At 41.7% G+C, this 22,172-nt stretch overlaps 1 protein-coding gene across 1 annotated transcript; it reads right to left on the reverse strand.

The window, feature by feature from the left end:
* Window positions 1–265: 265 nt before the first annotated feature.
* Window positions 266–21,440, reverse strand: LOC132994478 (voltage-dependent calcium channel gamma-5 subunit). Its single transcript, XM_061064851.1, has 6 exons — window positions 21,111–21,440; window positions 10,203–10,444; window positions 5,464–5,550; window positions 3,096–3,236; window positions 2,689–2,834; window positions 266–1,733 (listed from the first exon to the last, which is right to left on the reverse strand). Exons 2-6 carry the CDS (start codon window positions 10,396–10,398, stop codon window positions 1,470–1,472), a joined length of 834 nt encoding a protein of 277 aa, XP_060920834.1. The 5' UTR covers window positions 10,399–10,444; window positions 21,111–21,440; the 3' UTR covers window positions 266–1,469.
* Between the last annotated feature and the right edge of the window lie 732 nt (window positions 21,441–22,172).

Raw genomic sequence — 22,172 nt, forward strand, 5'->3', positions numbered from 1 at the left:
CCACTTTTTAAATGATTGATACTCATTCAATATGTGTTAAAGGTCACATATATTCTCCTCCTCTTCTTCAACCAGTTTAAATAAGTCTCAGAGCTCCTCAAAACATGTCTGTGAAGTTTCTTGTTCTAAATCCACTCTGATCATGTATTTGATCATGCCTATAAACCCAGCCCTGCGCAGAACAGGCTGTTTCTGTGTCTGTACCTTTAAATGTAAATGAGCTGTGTCTGACCACGCCCCCTCTCTGGAAGGGCTTGGGTTGGCTCGGGCTTTCTCCCTCCATGTCCTATTGTTAACAGTGAGAAGGCAGACTCAGCGGGCAGAACAAACACCTAGCTGTGGGAGTGTCACCCACCTGGGGGAGGGGTTACTGCCCTTTGTGATGTCATGAAGGGAAAATCTCCAAACGGCCTGTTTGAGCACACATTTTCTGAAAAGTGGGGCAGGCTAAAGACGTAGAGGATGGACTTTTCTAATCTTTGGGGGGTTTGTAGACGGACTAGAGACACATATTAGTGTTAGAGAAACATGGAGAAGTGTATTTTTAAGTGTATTTAATATGTGACCTTAAAGTATCTGTCAATGTTTATGCAGTTATTGGAAACAAGTTCAGTCTGAGTTTTGGGAATTGATGACATAACATGTCAGAAACGTTATGATTGGTAAACAAGCACCTACAGTATAACACACACAAAAAGCCTTTTTCTGTAGTAAATGCAGCACATTACAACTCAGAGGTGCTAACTAAAGAGTGGAAGTGAAACTTGAGCACAATGACATTAGGTGCTAATATACGCTTTGTAATGTGAACAACATACTTATTTTAACCCTGCTAACTTTTGAAGTTTGCACAATTTTGAGCAATGTTCTCATGAGCAAATTGAGGGAATGTTTCACAACCCATAATATTCATTTTTCAAGCCAAGTTCCCTCCCGACCTCAATACAGATGATTTTACTGATTAGCTTCTTTCTTTGTTGCTAAAGACTCATGCTGTTGAGTTTGGCTTTGAAAACCTGTAATCCCTGCATCCACTGCATGAACATGTCCTGCAATTTTGCAGTGTGAGACTCTATTAAAATGCTATCAGCACTGTGTTGGCTCTACAGGCAAATAGTGGACTTTTTCACCGCTACTCAAGTTCCTCCTTTCTGATGGTCAGTTCAGACTGTTGCTTTTTAACCCTCATTTAAAGTTAGAGAAACAGGAGACAAAGTTCAACGTGGTCAAACCCTATCCTTTCTCATCTTCTGTTAGTTCTCTCTGAAACAAGAGCTGACAATAAAGTGAACAGGTTTAACCTTCACCTGAAGTTTCGCTCCCCACAAAACCAAAAGGTGTGAATAAAAGAATCGGTAGTCGGGAGGATTGAAAGAATCAGGTCTTAGTCAGGACACTTGTGGACGAGAGTAATTCAAGCTGTAGTTCAAAATGACCCCAAACGATGCTAACACCCAGTCTCTTCTGCCTCAGCATGGAGACGACGACATCTGCTCGTACTCTGGACACTTGAGGAGAGCTGGGTAGTGTGAGGGATTCATCTGCAGTGAGGCCTCTGAGGAGATGGAAGAGGGACTGCGACCACGCCCGGCCCACGCATCCGGATGGAGGAACTGGCCGGAGTAATCTGAGCAGTTGCTGAGTCGAGGCCGGTAGAAGTTCTGGTGAGGCCGGTACATTTCCTCCGCTGTGTAACGCTTCATGAAGAGGTACACCGACATGACACCTGCCGCCTGTGGGGATATAGATGTAAAACGACAAAGTCTCATCAGTAACTCATATTTCCTGCATAGTTTCTTAATGCAACTAGCAACATAGTATACGTTTTGTTGTCTTATTTTCAGAGTCATCTCCAGCATATTGCTATTTTTGCCTTATTTCTTTTGTTAACTGTTTTGCATACCAAGTCAAATTCCTTGTATGTGCAAATGCACTTGGCATAAAAAACGATTCTGATTCTTTGGGGACACTCCGATGACCATCTCATCACCCATCGCATTTTATCTGATGATGATGTCACTCTTTGAACAGGGGCCAACTTTTTTAGGCATTCAGGTGTAGCCAGCGGTTAATGACTTCCAACCAACCAATCAAAGAAGCAACTTGTGAAGTGAAGTGTTCAGATGAAAAGCACTTTTGGCTTTATGTCTGCAAAATAAACACTGTTATTTGATTATTTGTTTTGGAGCGCCCATTTACAGTATATGTTCCTGGTGAGGCTCGGTTAGTTGTAAATAGTAAGTTACACAGAGGCATCACTCCGGCTTACTGTAGTGGTATGAGCTTAAAAACAAGCAGATTTACTTGTGATTTACTTGCTATAAAAAGGTCTTAAGCCAAAGTAACAGCATCATGATGCAGATTTGTAAAAAGTTAACAGTCAAGCTTTGTCAGCTCTGTCCTTAAGAGGAGAACTAAAAAAAAAGTTGTTAAATGGAGGTTAGATCCATAATTTCATTGACTTTGCCATAAAGAGTCAAGCCGATTGTTCGCTCCAGTTGAAATGTTTGATCTACAGCGGATTGTTTACTGCACTTGCATGCCGATCTCTGTGTATGAAGACTGTGTATTTCTATCAGATTACAGATATAGATAGTTTTTTGGTTGATCAGATACATATATTAATGGACTCTCTGCACACCCCTACAGCAGACTTTACATTTTTCACACTCATCCTATCAAAGTTACCTCAGTAAGCAGGAAGGAGATGGCAGCAAAAGCAAAAGACCAGCCATACTTGTAGCTGAAGTACGCCTCATTGGTTTTGGTTCGGTTCAACATTTCATCATTAATGTTTGAGATGTACAACACCAGACCCACAACCAGAGAGAGACCTAAAGGCAGAGAGATGAAGAGTAGGAAAACATGTTGATAGGGTTAGCTTAGCATCACTCTTAATCCGGCAAATTATTACAAACCATGCATGCATCAAGTGATCACAGATTTGATTTGAATAATAACAGTCTGCTCTCCTTTAACCCTCTCTGTAACTCTTTAACATTAATATAATAAATTTTGTACACTTACACTCACATGCATTTGGGAACTTTGTGTTTGCTGAATCATACATTTGGAAAAAAAAACGAACCACGTACCTGACAGGATGAAGAAGATTCCAGAAACAAAGGCCAGGATGGTGTGATGGGGTCGGATGTGGCCGATGTTACTGAGTACAAAACCGATGAACATGAAGAAGAGGCTGACCAGAGGGAAGGGTGTGGCAGAGCGGATCATCTCTGGAGGAAGACAAGAAAACTGGTTTTGTTAGGGTTGCTACTAGCCTAGTGGTTAGTGTGCACGCACCCCAATAACAGAGGCTGGAGTCCTCCAGGCGAGCTGCAGGATTCCAATTCAACTTATGGCTCCTTTCACACATGTCGTTCCTCTCTCTCTCTCTCCTGATTTCTGACTCTATCCACTGTCCTGTCTCTCTAATAAAGGGCATAAACAGCACAAAAATACACCTTAAAAGTGAAGTCAAGCGCTGTCACACTTCCTTCAGCTTGTATATGATTCGCTCAGAGGCTAAAACCCCTCTGAGGCTGAAACATGATTAATTCACCCTCCTCCCCTCCTTGTCCAACTGTTTGCCCTGCCATCTCGTTGGGGAAGAGTGACGGCCCCGCCCACTCACTGTTTGTAGAGGCATTATAACGGAGAGTTGTCGCAAAAGTACAACTGAAGGAGAACCAGCTGACTTTACAACCCGACTAAGACTTTCTATAACCTAGAAAAAAAGATATATATAACAACTGAATCACCTTTGAGATGCATATCATTACTTGAAATTGGTCACATAAATTGATTGTTTTCAGATGTCAATTATCACTCATGTGCTGCTGCCTTACAGAACACTGCTAGTGAAACAGGACGGGAGGGGCGGAGGGGGCTGAGGGAGGAAGGAGATGTGTCTGGAGAGAGTATTGTTTTGGTATGAAAATCTACTCTGAAAGTCGTATATTAACTTTAACAATCTTTGTTCCTACTTGTTTATTTTCTTTAAAATTCTCTGAAACTCCTAATGGCCTTTTTCTCCTCAGAGAGTCAAGTCAAAGTTTAATAGGGTCAGTATGGTTTCTTATTTCTATAAGGACCTCCCTACTGTGAGCAAACGGTTCAGCTGCTCACAAAAGTAAACTTTTCTGTGAGGTAAATACTTACTGCCCTCACTGCTTTCCTTCACAATCTCTTCATCACTCACTGCATGCACGACGAGAAGGGATATAAGGCATTTTATATGACCACTACTTTTCCTTTGTCTTACTGCTTTGATATCAAATACCTTCTTTTGACTGCAGCTTGCACACACAGGGGTTTTAGGATTTGAAGTGGTTTTCCTGACAGCATCACTCTCATGCGTCCTGACCGCTTGCACTCACACCAGCACTACTTATGTGTATCCATGAGTGCTCACCCTACGGGGGGTCTATACAACATGAAAATGGCACCCTTCAATTTTTCATGCACGCCAGCTCTTATCTTGAGTGGCCTGTAGTTGAGGTGTGGGCCAGAAATAACACAGACCATAAAGATGACGGCATAGTAAAGACATAAGAACTCGAGTTCAGGACTTTAACTCGGGTTAGGCTTGTCATGTTTGTGATGAGTTTGTGAACTTCAAAGGAGGCTTAACGTGCACTGAAATCCATTCCAGCAGGAGCCCTGCGGCGGCAGACCGACAGGTGCTACCTCATGTGTTATCAGATGCTTTTTTCACCTGCCAGCCATGAGGTTCACGGTCAGGTCATGAAAGCCGTTAAAATGTTTGCTCAAGCAAGTGCACAGTGGTTTGAAGAAAAAAACCTAGACTTTGATTACACAACGATTCCAGTCGATGCTGAAAATGCGAAGTTTTAAGAAAGTTGACGTCTCCATCGTGGTGTAAACTGGAAGAATGGATTTCCTCTGATAACTGAGACTATTTGCACATGAACATTACACTTCCAGTCAATGGTCATGCGCTAATAGCTGGACTACAACAACAATGGCGGACTAGCGGGTTCTTTTTGTGGAAATGCCTTAATTATTTTGGGGCTTTTTTACGCCTTTATTGGAGAGACAGGACAGTGGATAGAGTCTGAAATTGGTGAGAGAGTGGGAAATGACATGCGGGGAAGGCGCCACAGGTCGCATTTGAACCCTGGCTGCCCATTTGGAAGTCTATTCAAGACTTATGTTTAATGACCTATACTGAAGCCAGTCAGTAGGGGGAGCTCCAAATGTTTTAGCTTCGCTTTTGGTAAGCTGTCATGATGTCTATCTTTTCATACAGTCTATTGTTTGAAGATGTCATCCAGAAGGGTCCTTGCAGTCCATATTACAGAAGGTGAGGCCATTTTGGGTTATCCCAAAGTTTTCAAATACTCCTACCCTGTTTTCCCAGACAATCCCATCTCTAGTGTCCTTACTGTCATCAAACTAATACATTTCTCTTAATAGTAGTGGAGTGTGACAGTAACTTACTCAGAACGCTAATAGTGGACTCAGAGCTTATCTGGACGGTTGTGGGCATCACATACTCTATGGTGAAACATCGGCCTTTCTCCTCGCCTAGAACAAAAGACAAGAAAACACATGCATTGTATAAAAATTCAGATTAAAATGAGTGGAAACAGGATTTGACATTAAACACTGTAACAGCTTGTTGCAACAAACCCATTCATTAGTGACAGATAAAAGTTAAACAGAATTCAGACATCTGTAGAAGTTGGCTCATGCTGGCATGCGCTAAATTAGTGAGGTGACTGTGATACAGTATCAGCTGGTTTGACTTGTGAAGCTTCTTGAGGACAAGCGCACAGCAGGTTTCAAGTGAACATAAATTCAACAGCTTGTTCCATTAGACAGTGACTGTCTGCTGTCGACGTCTCTACGAGGAACACCCCACATATACAGTTTTAGCACCTTCCTCCTTTTCCCACTTTGACACAAACACTACAGAGTCTGGCACCAAAACACACACTGTAACAACTGATGGCTTTATCAACACTTCATTAACCACACACATTAAAAGGTGTTGGAACAGGTGATGTTTGGTGTGTTCAGCATATAAATTAAGTTTCACCATACTAGACCAAAACTTAAGAAGGGTTTGTTTCAGGTCAGTCCTATTAAAAGAACCTTAACATGCAGACTTTGCTGCATTGGCTGACATCTTTACCCATCACAAGTAATTCAAGCTTTATTTGTCTCTTGTGATGTCTTGAAGGAAGATGTTGATCTGGACTTGTCCGGTGAACATGGCTTATATTAAAGGTAGAATGTGCAACTTTCTGATCCAGCAGATGTCGCTCTTGAGCACCAGCACTAAACCAAAAAAAAACAACTGCTGTTTGGTGACATCTCCGTTGTTCTGAAACCTCTGCACACCTCCAACCCCCGTCCACTCGAGTTCGCACATAAGAGTTATCAATTAGAATGTGTATTAATGAAGCACCATTAAGCACAAGCAGTGGACAAAATTGTCCTCAGCTCGAGCTGCAATCGCCTGTGGCCTGTATTGTTGTGTTAGCAAGCTAATGTTAGCGCTCTTTAGTTAGCTCGTAGCTTCATATTGCTCGTAAATTGACACAGAATGGTCATGATCTAAAGACACTTACTTGACATTCAAATAAGCAGTGAGTATGTTCTTCTTCTTTTCTCTAGTCCTTGACTAAAACAGCTTTATAAAATGTAAACATGATGTAAACACGGCTCTGACAACAAAACAGCCAGCAGACTTCTCACTCATTGTAGACAGTCATGACTCAGAGAGACATTTACACAGGATAGACTTTATTTCTGATTTATTTATGTGTAACATGTCGCACATTCTTCCTTTAAGTGTAATGAGATATTTGAGACTATAACTTAGAGAAGCACACTTGATAAGTTTTAAAGAGGACATATTATCCCTCTTTTCTACCTTTTCAAACAGTCCCCTGTGGTCTAAATGAAACATCTGTGCTGTGCTTTGGTCAAAATATAACATGAATCAAGCACCAGAGGAGGTTTGTGACCCTGTATAAACCAGCTCTCTCAGAACGCTCCGTTTTGGTGTGTGTGTCTCTTTAAATGCAATGAGCCCCCCCTGAGTTTCCCCGGTAGACATCACTCCTTTGCTAGCAAGAATAAAAATGGCGGACCTGCGCAAAAGTTTTGCTCTAGGCTGGAGGTGGAGTCCATGGGTGGAGATACCCGGGGAGGGGAGGTATTATTTTTATTTTTTTACCAGAATCCCACTGTGACATCACAAGGAGATAACATTTGAAACAGTGCATTTTTCTCTGTGTTGTAAGACTTATGTAGACCACAAACAAAGGACTGGATGGATTTATTTCACATTTTGTGGGTCAGTAGACACTCAGGTTACCCAAATATATGTTCAAAAACACTGTAGAAGTGGATTTTTCATTATATGTCCCCTTTAAATTATTGCAGTGCATACATGAACTTCTTTGTAAAGAGCAGAGGAGCTGAAAATAATTTGCAAACAATGACAGTATTGTTGGGCTAAAAAACGTTCTGTCTGAATGCCTTGAATAAATATCCAATGATAAGACGCCCTGAATGCATGACAACTGTAGCTGAATGAGAAAAGAGCGGGTAAAAATAAAACATGTAGGAGTGTGTAATAGAGATGTTAAGATCCTGTCATTTATCCCTCCCCCTCTCTGGCTTTATATTTTTATTATTTTTGGCAAGTCTTTATTTAATGTCACTGGAATATATCCTCACACCCACACGCAGAGATTATGGAGAGTAGGCTTTTTCATTTCCCTGTTTGTTTGTTTTTCTCTTTATTATTCATATCAATGTCTACCTGTTGCCGCCTGGTCTAACCAAATGTAAATACAACAGGTAAAAAAAGATTATAATAGGAGCTCATGGTGATGCTTTCACATCCTTCCAAATGACTTAACGCCTCACGTCAGTCATTTTGGTAGGACTCTTTTTTTTCTGATCGCCAGCGTCTTCTTCAATTGTTTCCAATGAGAGGAGAGTGTTAGCAGCAGCAGGCGGCTGCCCAGAGTAAAAGCGCAGCGCCCAGCTCTGCCTTTTTTGTGCGGTCCCTCTGAGAGCTTGGAGTTTAAAATCCTTTAACTTTTCAGAAGTGTGCTGTTGATGTCACAGCCGCTCTTTTCAACCGGCCAATTATTTAGTAGATCGGTCATGTCCTCGCTCCGTGTCTGACCGGAGCCGTGATAGACCCAGCTCTTTCATGAATACCTACGACCTTAATGACGATGACGATGGTCTCGATATTATTGATTAAAGGTGATGGTAATGACGATTGTTTTGTTTAATAATGATGACTTATAAGATGGTTTCCATACTGATTAGAGCTCTCTGCTGTCAATGTTGTGCTTTGCCTCTGTGCGCTGCCTGTCAGCAGCTGTGTGTCCAATCTGACACAAAGCTGATCGTTTGCTCTTACTGACATCGTTTCCTTTTTTCTGCATCGCTTTGGATAAAAGAGTCTGCTAAGTAAATTGAAGAATTGTGAAAACGGGGCTGTCATTATTATTGAGCGAGACAAAGTATGAGTGCAAGCGTTCTCCGTTTAATGTTCATAGTGAATTAAAAAAAAAATCAATCTCAAATAAAAAAAAAACATGCAGTAAAAAGCAACGAGGCAGGGTCTGTCATACAGGGTGGTCAACAGACTGTTGTCATAGAGACAAGACGCATGTACAGCGCATTTCTGCCTGAAAAAATGTCAGGTGGACACATAGGGCCTAGGACTTGTTTTCCTGTTGTCATGGTATCAAACCAGGTATCATTTTTAGAGAGTAAAACGTTAGTAGACGTTTAAAATTCTGGTATAATGAAAGCCTAATTTTAAACTACAAGCAATTTAAAAAAGTTAACCAAGCATTAAATGTTTAACACTCTACTTCATGACATGTATATTGACCATGACTGCAGCGCTCACTTTAACACACTGTACACTATACGTGCTGGCTGTAAGTGTACAGGTCCTCTGCATGAACTCTGGCTGACCGCCGAGCACCTGATGAACTTAAACCAACATCAATACGAGTCAAAACAGCGTACATGTTCACGTAATGTGTAGTAACCCGTCACAGCGACTGTGTAATTGTTTCTGGGTCAAATCAGTGCTGTTAAGTGGGCAATAAGGCCACTCAATGGCCCCTAAAACACCCCCCCCCCCCCCCCCCCCACACACACACACACACACACACACACACACACACACACACACACACACACCGGATCATTAATCCATTCATAGTGGAGCAACAGGCTGCTCCATGCAGGGAGACATCTGTTACCCAATCACGACTGGAGCGCCTCCATGATGGCCGTGACTGAACGATTAACCCCGACACAGGACGGGGCAGGTCAGCTGGGACACATGGGCCGATGGAACAAATCAACAGAAAACGGAATAACCTTATGTAAAGTCTGCGGTATGACACATTAAAGGCAGGGTTGGTAAAAAATTCTGAAAGTGGGGCACTGGTGGCGCAGTGGTTAGTACGCGCGCCCAATGTATGGAGGCTGTAGTTCTCCAAGCGGGCGGCCCAGGTTTGAATCCAGCCTGTGGCTCCTTTCCTGCATGTCATTCCCCTCTCTCTCTCTCCCTTCCGACTCTATCCACTGTCCTATCTCTACATTAAAGGCACAAAAAGCCCAAAAATAAATCTTAAAAAAAGAAAATTGTGAAAGTAGCATTCCCTCAGTGCTCCGTCTACACCCACCCCCTCCCCTCTGAGCTCCCTCAAAAGCCACGCCCCTCACTTACATCGAGCGCCGTTGGTCCAGAAGCAGACCTCAGCTCATGTTCTGAGTGTGGGCTCGTGCATGCATGGAGTAGAGAACGAGCAGGGAGACAGGGAGGCGTGTGATTGGTTCATCAGATTGGTACCTCGTGGCAGACATTGGTCGAAGCAAATACTTGCAAACTACCCTTACACAGGACTCTTGATGAATCCTTCATTCTGTTTTCAATCCTATCTGAATGGTTACTAAATAAAGACTATTAAATGTAGAATTATCGGCTCAGGTTTGCTTGATAATCCGTTTTTCCCGTTGTTAGAATCAAGAGACTCACTTCCCAAAGCTCTGTCTCTGAGCAGAACACTGTTTGGGAAAAAATGGAACTCATGTCTGAAACGATAAATCTGGCTTACCTTTCCCCCGAGGAATGAGAGATAAAAATACTTCATTTTCATATTCCAGACTTCAACCTAACTCACCAGCCAAGAAGCACACCCTCCAGAGTCCCGAATGCAGGGACATGCGGATCTCCGTGCTCTGGTTGAGGGGAAGGATGACGCCTTCCTCCAGGTAGAGCCAGTAGTCGGTGCTTACGGCGATCCCCAGCAGGCCCAGGCCGCAGACAGCGAACACGCTGCTCAGCAACGTCAGCACCTTCCTGCCACATAGGCTCATACCACAGCCTCAACAGCAGGGGGGGCGCCACTGGCAGAAAGGAGAGCTGCAAGAGGAGAATATTGAGTATGAGAATCCAGCCAGAGATGATTTAAAAAAATGGAAAGTACATTATATTGGAATATGATATTAGATAGCTCTAACAAAGGGTGGTCTTCCTCTTTGCTAATTAGACATCTTGGAAAGCTTCCCTCTCCTCTAAATCTCTCATTAGAATTTGAATAACCACATTGTGCAAGGCCAACAGCTTAGAAGAGCTAGACTGGGGAAAAAAAGTTATGTAAAGATTTTCATTGACTGACCTAAAGATGCCCTCAAGCTAAAAAAAAAAAAGAGGAAAACGGCATAATCTGAGAGTTACATAATGCTTGAAAGAGGAGTATTAGATTGAGTTAGTTTAGCTTTTCATCCTTTTGTGCTACATCACACACAACTCTTTCAGGGGTGTGTACGGAGGACTGGCCTAAGGTGCCCCCCCCCCCCTTTGAGATTTGATTGGCCACCCCAAAACCCTAAACTAAGATTGTTTATTTGCCAGAGGCATGTCAGCTCGTTGTGTTGCAGCTTGTAGTTTTTATTTTTAGTAGCATATTTTCTCTTGTTAGTTCTTTAAATTGTAAATAAATATGTTGCACATCTATTTCATATGACAGGTGCATAGAAATGAATAAATCTATAAACATTTGTATGCACATTCCTGCACACCCTGAAACATTGCCAATAAATTGTCTTTTGCAGTCAGACACTTTTTTGAGTCCTTTTTTGAGGAATCTAACTATTGTGATTTTTATGTTTCCATTCTCTTCTAGAAGATACGATAAGTGGGGATATAAAGGGTTAATAAAAGTTATTAATTTGTAGTGTGTGCACACAGACTTTAATGCCACACCTGCATACACTAGTGCTCCAGCTGTCCCCGTACTTACAGAGGATATAAAATCCCTGCTGCACTGTTGCAGAGGCGCTGCACTGATGGTGTACAGTATGTGTCAGCGTCAGAATGTGTGCACTCCTCACACAAAACGATGGATCGTTTTCGTATGATAGCTGATGCCCACATTTGCCGGAAGCCGTAGCGCTGGGGAGCTTGGCATGTGGTGTGTGTTGAAAGGAATTGATTTTACATAATGAGTTCTCAGTGTGTTGCCACATCGAGCATCCACTGAGGGCCTGGAACGATGCAGTGAATAGGAGAAAAGGATTTTGAACTTTTGCAAAGTTTGGTGGCAGTTATTTCCCTCCGTGGATTTACTTTTTGTGTCGGCACCGGGTGTAAAGCCTCAGTGGAACAGAGGTGAGATTCACACACATCTGGCGGTGTGCAGTGTCTCAACAGACAGAACAGTGATACAGAAGGGTTTAGGTGTAGCACGCTTAGTTATAAATAAAGCTTCAGAGAACATGCAGCAACAGATTTCAACACATCGAGTAGATTGAACTATTGCACTTAACATGCTCCACCACAGTTTAAAATATTTCATACAATACAACATTGAAGTCAGGATACATGAGTCATCTAAACAAAGTTGAATATGTTCCATGTCTGTATCCGGTTCTGGAAAAGAGAATGCTCAACTCATCCCTCCTGTAGTGTTGTAGTCAAGAGCACACTAACGGAGACCAAGACATACCCGAGACCAGAGTGCTCCGAGACCGGGACAAAACCAAGACCTATAGGCAGGGCGAGACCAAGACCAAGACATTTAGAGATCGAGACTGAGTCAAGACCAAGACCAGAAATGTCACAGATAAATCATCATCCTGTGTGTAGGGGTTGTGTCACTCACTTAGACCGTGACACAAGGAAGGCTGTGGCCGTAACCGGGGGATACAAATCTAATTATGAATTAATTAAAGTTGCAGCATTTTCCTTCTAATCCCAGTGTTGAAGGGGAAACATAGCCAGTGGTGGTCTTGACTGACACTGCAAGCTACCGCACGCTAGCTAGCACAAGCTAAGCACCGGCGTTTTGCACCTGCCTGTCCAGAAGAAAGCAGACCAACCCCGCTGGTTTGACTTCCACAGGTTCACTCTCATTTTGGAAAGAACTTCATCTGCTTGAGGTTTTGCCTCACTGTGATTATATCTTCTCGTCTGTCATATTAGCCATTTTGAACTGTGTCCAATCGCTGAATTATATCCACTCTTAAACTCACCATGTGCGCTGTCATTGGCTGGAGGAAACACACCAGCTCCCCGACCCGAAACGTCCCGAGTCAAACAAAACAAAGCAAAAGATCCAAATCCAGTCCGAGGAGAGGGTCTCTGCAGACACGGTCACCACCACACATGTATGGAGGCCCAGAAGTGATAATTGAGCAGCTTTACTTTAGGATAAGTCTATACTCTGGAACGGATATTTCAGTTACTATTTTATCTATTCATACCTTTTTCCTGCATCTTGACACTATTACAATCACCGTCACTGAACATGATGTTGATTGGGAGCAGTTGCCATGTGAGTATAGGCAATCAGAGTTCAGTAAAGCACAAAGGGAGAGCTCTAATGAGAAAGGACTCTCATTAAACCTTTTCTATTCTTGACCAGGCTGCAATCAGTGGTCATTCACTGACAATGGCAGCATGTAACAGTTCTATTTTCAGAACCGGTTAGATTTATGCTTTCTATTCATAGACCTGTTTGTGTTGCCTTCAATCAAGGGATGTTTTGAGTTGTACAGCACAAGAAGCACAAGAAGCGCTCATTAAAGTTCTAATAGAATCTGCCCCCCAACATTGGTTGTCTTGGACTTCTATTTTTGTTGCTGTGGTATTCAAACAGGTATCGATATTGTTCGCTTTTTACTATTATGGTATCAAAGTTGATCACGGGGGGGGGGGGGGGGGGGGGGTGCCTAATAGCCTAGTGGTTATGTTGCGCGCCCCATGTGCAGAGGCTATAGTCCTCATTGCAGCGACTGTGGGTTGGAATCCAGCCCAGCCTCTCTCCTCCCAACACTTCCTGTCTCTCTTCAGCTGTCCTATCTAATCGAATAAAGGTAAAAATGTAAAAAAAAAAAAATACGTTATCACATGGCTGTGTGAAACACTTGATTTTGATTGGCCAGTTACACAGAGACAGTCTGGCATTACTTGACAGATCACTGATGTTATATAAGAATAATTCCCTGTTACTAAGGTAAGCAGGAGGTTGCTAGGGACACAGTTCCTATCACAGAATTATGAGGGCCAACTGTAAACATATCAGTCGGCTAAAAGAAGTCTGGTGGGGGATAATAAGTTAAGAGACGTGGATAAGCCTGGTCAGTGTCTCCCTATAGTCCCGGTGAGTTTTTGAAAGTGTAAGGAGTTTTGTGCATGTATGAAAAGACGTCGACTTTCTGAAATTAGTTGAAGACTTTCTGTCATTAATGAGAAAAAATATCAAAGATTACACCATATGGCAAAGTGTTTGGCTAATGGTTTTAACTTAATGAAAGAGAAAACAACAATATTTATTTTGATGGACAAGATGATTGACTGTGAACTCCTACCTCACCTTTACTTTACTTTAGGGATTTTTTTTGACAACTAAAAACCTCCTGTGACTTTGGTAAGAAGTCCTGCATTACTCTGCAAAACAGCTGGAAAACCGCAGCTGAATTTGTGTCTTTATTCATTTCTGTCAAATGTTTTTAAGCATCACTGTGGGGTCGTCTTTCTGCAAGCTTACTGACCACGCTACTGTGGCTGTAAAAGTGTGTCCGTGACAGCAGTCGCTCTCTCCCTCTGATGTGGACATGCGACTCACACTGAGGAACCAAGCTGATGTTGTTAGGGCTGAACGGAGGAGCCCGAGGACAGCTGCAGTCCAACACACGAGAGAGGAGACATGACATGGAGCTGCAGACTCAGCTGCATGACTCTGGCTGCCCTCCATCATCATGTTCATTTTAAGCAGAGGTACTGAGAGGGAAACAATTCACATGCATGCTGACCCATCATGCATACTCCATCAAACCCATAAAAGTGTCAGCTGAATGCTCATAGAGTAAATCGCACAGGAACAGAATAAATAATCTAGCTCTGGAGTGCAGAAAAATGGATGACACTGTTTTCAATCAGTCGTGGAGTTCTGTTTGAAGTTATGTTGTTGCTTCCATGTGTAGGACTTTCATGGATCATTGAACTGGTGTCAATTTGTCCGTAGATACCTACTAAAAATGCCTTTTGGAGCAAGATGTCTGCGTGTTCCTGACAGAGAAGCGCATTCTCTGGAAGATTTCGGAGAGCAGTTTGTACCACATCAAAGTTACCGCTGCCCACACAGTACATGGAAGTTGGCAGGAAGTCTGTTGCTAGGCAGGAATTGTTCTGGATGCTGAATGCTCATAGAGTAAATCACACTAACCTCAAACATGGAGCAAAAACAAAACAAAGTTAGTCCATCATTTCAAAAAGCAAAAACGAACCATTCAAAACTGACCACAACAAATTAAGATACAAAATGACTAAATTAATAATTAGATATATCCAATCTCTCTAATCCAAACTGTCAGTACAAAGACTACGCTTTAACCCGAGTACACCCAAGACCTTCCAGAGAGGGGGCGTGGTCAGACACAGTTCATTTACATTTAAAGGTACAGACACAGAAACAGCCTGTTCTGAGCAGGGCTGAAATAGAGGGGTTTATAGACATGAAAAAAATAAAGAACAAGAAACTTCAGACACATGTTTTGAGGAGCTCTGAGACTTATTTACACTGGTTGAAGAAGAGGAGAATGTGTGACCTTTAACCATAGACTGTGTACGACAAGTCAAGGTAGATGCAAAGTGTAAACCTGCTTTCCTTTTGATGGCCAACAGGGAGCGACCGGTTGCCATTAGTAAAGATTTTCCTCAAGCTTGTAGTTCTTTATCACCTGTTTTTAAATGTCAATACAGCATGTTTCTCAGTTTAATAGTTCGATTTGGCAGTAAGTGGGGAAATACCTCAGCCTGTTCTTCAATGCATTCCTTCTAAAACAGAGGAGAAAGAAAGCGGCTTAAGCCAAATCCCTCCTATAGGTGATCTAAATTACTGTACAAGGCGTCATCCTGCAGACAGCAGAGGTAAACTGTGGTTGTCCAATCGTTTAAGGCAGAAGCTGATTTTGTTTACATACTCTCACTCCTTCTCTAAATTAACTTCCTAGGATTCAGTCTCCAAAATGAATCAACCATCAGTGAGATGTTGCCGATGTCTGACCTCTAATATAGGAGGTGTTTTTCTTGCATCGCCCTTAAGACTGTAGATGCAGCCTGCATCAAAAAGCAGAACTTCTCCCTCCTGTCACGTCAGATCATCTTAATTGGATGGGGCAGCTCTGGGTACGGCCTGAGCCTTTCATGCTGCTCCGACGGCAGTTCTCTCGCGTCTTTAAGCAAATGACTTTGGCTCGGAGCTGTCATCCCCCGTGTGTTCCTTCTTTCCATATTATCATTAAAGTGAGCGGAGAGCATGTCAGTCCGCTTATTCTTTGACTTCAACATCTTCTGCTGGTCGTTAATAAATCATTTGAATATAAACTGTGAACGCTTCCCTGCTAAAGATGCATGTCTTCCTCACCAAACTTTGTGTGCATTTATCTCTTGAGACTTGTTTGCAACAAAAATGGCAGATGGGTCTATTTCATGTAATAAAATCAGAGTAAATGGCACAGATGTGGTCTCTAAAAGGGTTCAGGCTCAATGAGAGCTATTGCTGTATAACATCCATTTTCTAATGTTTGAGAGAACATCTCCTATTTATAAGTGCTTGACTTGGTCCTGTCGCCAGGCAACACAATACATAGAGGCTCCTGAATTAGTGAAGCATGAATGGACTGATGAGCCAGTCCCAAAACAAGACTTCCTATTCGGCAGAACTTCCTATTTACACGAGAGGATACAGATGGATACAGAGGCACAAATACATCACATGAGATGATCAAATATACATAGATTCCTCGTATGCTTATCGTATGCGACATGCATTATGGTGTAAGAGAACTAAGGCCCTCCCTCTCCAGAGAGAGCTGTTTTTACTTTGTCAGGAAAAATGTTTTATGTGGCAGCCTGCTTCATAATAGCAAACTGAGTTAAGACTACACATCACGTCTTCTACTTATGCATTGCTGAGCTCCTACATAGCTGACCTTCTGACTTAATTTTTTTTATCTTACAGTAAAGCAGCTTTGAGGAAGTTTCATTTTCTGTCAGTTTTGGTGAACCCAGAGACGTAGCAGAATACCTAAACTGTGCTTTAGTTGTTTTCCTTTGCAAAGAAAAATCCTCCTACTGTATGTTGACTGTCAAACATATCAGTCAGAGACCTGTACTACGAAGCCACCACAAAGCTGGTTATGGACCTGATAAGTAATCACAGAGTTTCTCTGAGCGCATTCACATAAAAGGGGCGGTGCTAGCAGCACCATCCGATTATACACCTGAACCAGACTGCAGTCAGCAGGTTGTCATACAGTATCGTACAATTTCAGCACAAAGTATTCTGATTTTCAGAAATATGAAGAAATTAAATACATTCTCATGACTAATATCACACAGCTGCAGCAACAAATGCAGCAAGATGTTGCAAAGAAAGGCTTATAATTGCCTATCACTTTATTATCATGAATGCAAACAGGATCTAAATAAAGGACTATATCTCTCGTTTCTTCCTTTGAATTAATTATTTTCTTATGTGTCGTGTGTCTGACAGTTTAAGGTGTAGTATAACAGCTGCAGTCTGATGGTAGGCCATACAAAGGTGATGAAAGTGACTATGAAAATATGTGTTTTCACACATGCACAAAACTCGTGACATTTTCTGAAATCTCTCAGAGTGTATTGAAACAGCTGATCTGGCAAAGCAACTTTATCGCAACTTTAACTTTTTCCTAACAGTGCCCTAGTAAAACATTAAAGGTTTTATATGTGATTTTTCACACTTAAATGTAATAGAAATCAAGTATATCCTCTGAAAATAACTCTGTGAGGAACTAGAGAAAAAAATAATAACATACTGTACTCACTGCTTAACTGCGTTTCTATATCACGGTCATTTTGTGTAAATGTACATGCAGTGTGAAGATACGAGCATAATAAAGATCGCTAGCATTAGCATGCTAACACAACAATGCAGCGCAAGTTGTTTTGGTTTCATGCTGGTGCTCAAGGGCGACATCTGCTGGATCAAAAAAATCGCATATAAAGCCTTTAAGTGCAAGCTCACTGCAGGGCTAGCGTGTAAGTTTACTGCAAGCTAACGCACGCTAACACAAGCTAATCACTGGTGTTTGTCACCTGCCTGTCCAACAGAAAGCAGACCAACTCCACGTCCACGGGTGAAAACTAACACAAGGTCCACCCTCGATTTAGAACGAGCTTTCTCTGCGTGACCTTTCACCTCACTGTGATTTTATTTTCTCTTCTTTGCCGCTACGTCCACGTCCGTCATATTCACCAGTTTGAATTCTTCCTAAACTCACCTGCTGTGCTGTCATTGGCTGGAGGAAACACACCAGCTCCCCGCCCAGAAACGTCCCGAGTCAATCAGAACAAATCAAAAGATGATTGTTTCAGTAAAAAGACTGACTGCTGACTCTGCCTTTAAATAACCTTTATTGTCTTACCATCGAGCATTAACACCAGCTGACCTATAGAATGTAGAATATGTTGTTGTTATGATGTATGCAGTGTGTCGTTTTCATGTTTCTTAATATGGGATTGTTATCTTTCATTTCCTCTAATAATAACAAAGTGTGACAAATAAGTCAACTGTGAACAGCTGTGTTACAGAAAGGTGGAGGGAAGATGGAGGAAACCTGCACGATTTTAATGAGAGAGCGCATAGACGGGGCTCAAAAGCTTTTTGCAATGCAGTCTGTGGAGTTTTGGAAACTTTTGAACTCTGGTCCATGAAAACTGTTCTGTCACGCTGCATGCTGAGGTAAACACCAGGGATGAAAAGACTTAAATACACTGACTGCCAGCCTGATGTTCAATATGTAGATTCAAGTCAGTACTTTAGTTTTTATAAATATAGATAGAAAAAGTGAAAAATATGTCTGCAGCTTTTTAATGATGCCATCACTAAATCGATGTTCAAGATAAGCAGCAGAGTTTCAGACATTACTGAACATTACTTTCAAGACAATCTTCTATGTTAGTTTCTCTGAATCCAATCTTCTACAAAAAGGATAAACTATGAATCTATCTATCTCTAAATCTATCTAATCTCTGACTGTTGACATTCTAAACTACAAGGAACACCAAACGCTACACATGAGATGTTTTTGCACCTTTGAGGCCCCGTTCACAAGACAACAATTTCAGCTGAAAACAGAAACCTCTTATGGCATTGTGGCTGTTTGTTTACATGACAACAGTGTTTTAAACCTAACGTTTTCAGAGTGTAAACTTTTGAACCTTGTGCAAACTGACAACATGAAGTTCTTCTGAAAGCGGAGACATTTTCGCACATGCTCATTACACTGCCAGTCGATAGCCATGTGTGAGTATGTGGAAACAAAAATGGCCGACTTCTGACTTCTGTTTGAGAAAATGTCCTCTGGCATGACTCCTAGCGGACATTTTCTTGAAATGTACTCTCTTTGTAGTTCAGGGTCACTTGGAGTAGCAACACCACCTCATCGCCCGTCCACACAAACGTTTGTGCATTCGCCATTTTTGTATGTTTACACCTTATCGCTCTGTAGAAGGAGGAGTCTGTGTGCATGCTCATGTTGTTTTATTACCAAGTCACACCGCCATCTACTGGCCGGGGGACGTAAACTACAGGGGTTTAGTGGTTTTTGAGGAGCTGTGTGCACAGAGGTTGTTATCAAAAAGGTGTCTGGACATGGACAAAACAATTGCTTTCAGTGGATGGTTTTTATGTTCACATGGCCTGAGTCACAGCAGTCTAAACTAAAGTCTTCAAAAATGTCAATACTTCGATATTGTTCGATACCATATGTTTTAAAACAAAGCAGTCTCTGATTCTTAAAGGATTGATTGTATCCCAAAGTATTAAAGCTTTTTAAAGGAACTACAAATCTTCAGTCATATTTTTAACCCCACAAAAGCCACAAGCGAGAGAGAAAGAGAGCAGTGGTGGTCCATCCAAAATTCACACCTTGGCAAATACTCAAATATAGACATTTCTTGTGTCTTTATGGCATCTCACCAAGTTGACAAGTCACACAACTGTTACAGTGATGTCTAAATTGCAAAAATATGTTGGCAATGTTTCGGTACAGAAATTTTGCCAGTGTATTTTGGCAAGTAAGATTTATTTTTTGGGAAGAAATTTACCTGTGAGTTATGGTGATTAAAAACAAGAAATTTCCCAATACTGGGTTCATAGGACTTCTATTTCTATTACTCTGGTATTAAGACAGGTATCGATACCATTTGATTTTTACTAGCGTCATATCTAAGTTAAATATTCTGGTAGTCTGACAACCCGATAATATAACATAATGTAATCACTGAAATACTTTGAAAACGTAAAATCATGTCTGTCTCACAGCAACAAGACGCAGGGTATGAGCAGCCAGTGTCTGCCTGTATGAGGCAGCTTAGAAACCGTCTTTCTTCTACACTTGCAGAACACTTTCCTCGCACAGCGGAGACCCACACCATCCTGTCTAAGCTTGTGCTGTAATCAAGTTTGTTTGGCTGACCCACTGAGGACTGAATGTACGCCAAATATGACTGTGTGAGCTCAGTGCTGAAATTATATTCCAGGTTCAAATCAAGTGTTTTTAATGGGCAGACATTTAAAGAAAGATATTCCATCTCAAGGCTTGTTTACCTCCAGATTCCTTCTTTTAGTACCGAACAAAGTAAACGAAATAAAGTGGGATCAGACTTTATATTACTGAGCAGATTACAAGGTGATCTTACAACTCACTAATTATGAATCACACATTAAACACAGGTCACTAAATTCTAAATAAAGCTCATTTAAAAATGCATTCAGGTCAGTGAGTAAGTATCATCAGTGTGTTTGTTTCCTACATCGGTGATCAGAGACAGCTGTTTGTTACGTCTGTTTGTTATCTCTCTCCGTGGTGCTGAAGCGCTCCTGCACATTCCCACGCGCAACACCCAGTCAATAATAAACATTTAGTACATCAGCAGGAGCAGAAGCTGGAGTAAAGCAAACTTAACCTGCCAATGACTGAATATCTAAAGGTTGTAGCAGACTGTAGGGTTAGACTGCACGCACATAATTCTTATTCTCTATAACAGCAAACATTTGATTATCTTTCTTCCATCCATCTCTATTCCCACAATCTATAGGCTACAGTGCCTGGCTGCAATTTGTAGGAGATTAACTGCAAAATCGAGTGCAGCTTTCATGCCTGTAAACCTATCATCAACATACGGTGTTTGTCTTTATTATGGAGGAACGACAGAAGGCAAAAAGTGTAAAGTATAGTGATGAAAATGTGATGATGTAAAGTCCGCTGAAGCCTTCAGTAGTGTCCCCTGACTTTAAAGAGTCCTGCCTTTTAACAAACTATCTGCAGTAGATTATAATGTGTACTTTTACCAGTAACATAAAGATTAAACTACAAGTTCAGGTTCACCAGAAGCTTCCATTAATGCAAATAAAGCACACTAAGCATCCCGGTATATCCGTGAAACTACAAAGGAGAGACAGCTTCGTCCACAATAACAACAACCTAACATCATCTTTACAAATAAAGAAAAGAAACACTAATGAAATATGAGTTACCTTCACGAAAAAGCCCGTTTGAAGAAAGCAGAGTTGTTCCTCCTTTGCTCCTGTTTCTCTCCTCTTGTTTCTCTCCGTTTGCTCCGTCCGTGTCTTCTCTCTGTTTAAGCGCGCGACGGGACCCGCGGCTCGCGCACCACACCACTACTATCCAAAAGCCGACTGAGTGAGCAAACCGCTCTCTCCACCTCTCTTAAAGGTAAATAGATAGGACGAGACGATAACAGCTGTTTGAAAAACTTTGTGGTTCAATGCTACAGGAGGTTTTCAGTGGCGGCTCTACAGTCTCATGGGGACCAAGGCCAGCATTTACAGGGGGCCTCTCCAACCAACCAGCAGTCATCACCATCAAGTTATACAATGGTGAGATAGTCTCTTCACTCAGAGAACCATGGTTCCTCTCCATCATGCATCATGTCTACCAGTGTCCCGATGCTTCTTCTTTTTTCCTGTTTCTTTTTTCTCTCTAATAGATGGACGTTTCTCCTTAATTTTTCTTTGTTAACTAGCAGGCCAGCTAGTAATTTAGCTAACATGAAATGTACTAATAACCTTATTATGCCGCAGTGAATGTATTGTATATATTCAACAACACAAACTACAAGATCGTAAAAACACGTGAATAAACAGTATAACACTATAACAAGTTACTTTTAAGATGCAGCTGTATCATTCGCAATGGATTGTGGGATGGGTAGGTCATGACTCTAGAAGACAAATATGCACACAGTCTTGTACCTTTGCCTTTTTCTCAAATGTTTTTCATCAGTATTGGGGTAGCTGCTTGGTTTGGCTCCGGGCTTCAATCTCTTGATATGAGGATTTTGTGGAATGTCAACGGAGTATTTGAACGGGGAAATTTACTTCCAGAACCAGGGCCGTCAGTGATGGCAGTCACTGTTGAGCTCTATATCAATCAATTTAATTTGCTTTCCCATTGGGACAAAAGGACTGGTTGTGCCCTCACAAACTGAACCAAGGAAGGGCTTTTAACCACATTTTCCCAGAGTGTTATTTCATTTGTTTCCTAAAAATGACTTATATTAATCTCTGGGTTATTCT

The sequence above is a fragment of the Labrus mixtus genome, chromosome 2 (genome assembly GCF_963584025.1).
Source record: "Labrus mixtus chromosome 2, fLabMix1.1, whole genome shotgun sequence".
Taxonomy (NCBI): domain Eukaryota; kingdom Metazoa; phylum Chordata; class Actinopteri; order Labriformes; family Labridae; genus Labrus; species Labrus mixtus.

Bases quoted from the DNA above. Each gene is read 5' to 3' on its own strand.
- LOC132994478 (XM_061064851.1), bottom strand. From the start codon at position 10,398: ATGAGCCTATGTGGCAGGAAGGTGCTGACGTTGCTGAGCAGCGTGTTC. The intron at 5,551-10,202 runs GTGAGTTAGGTT...CTTTTGTTCTAG, and splicing joins GAGGGTGTGCTTCTTGGCTG to GCGAGGAGAAAGGCCGATGT. The intron at 3,237-5,463 runs GTAAGTTACTGT...GTCTTCCTCCAG, and splicing joins GTCCACTATTAGCGTTCTGA to AGATGATCCGCTCTGCCACA.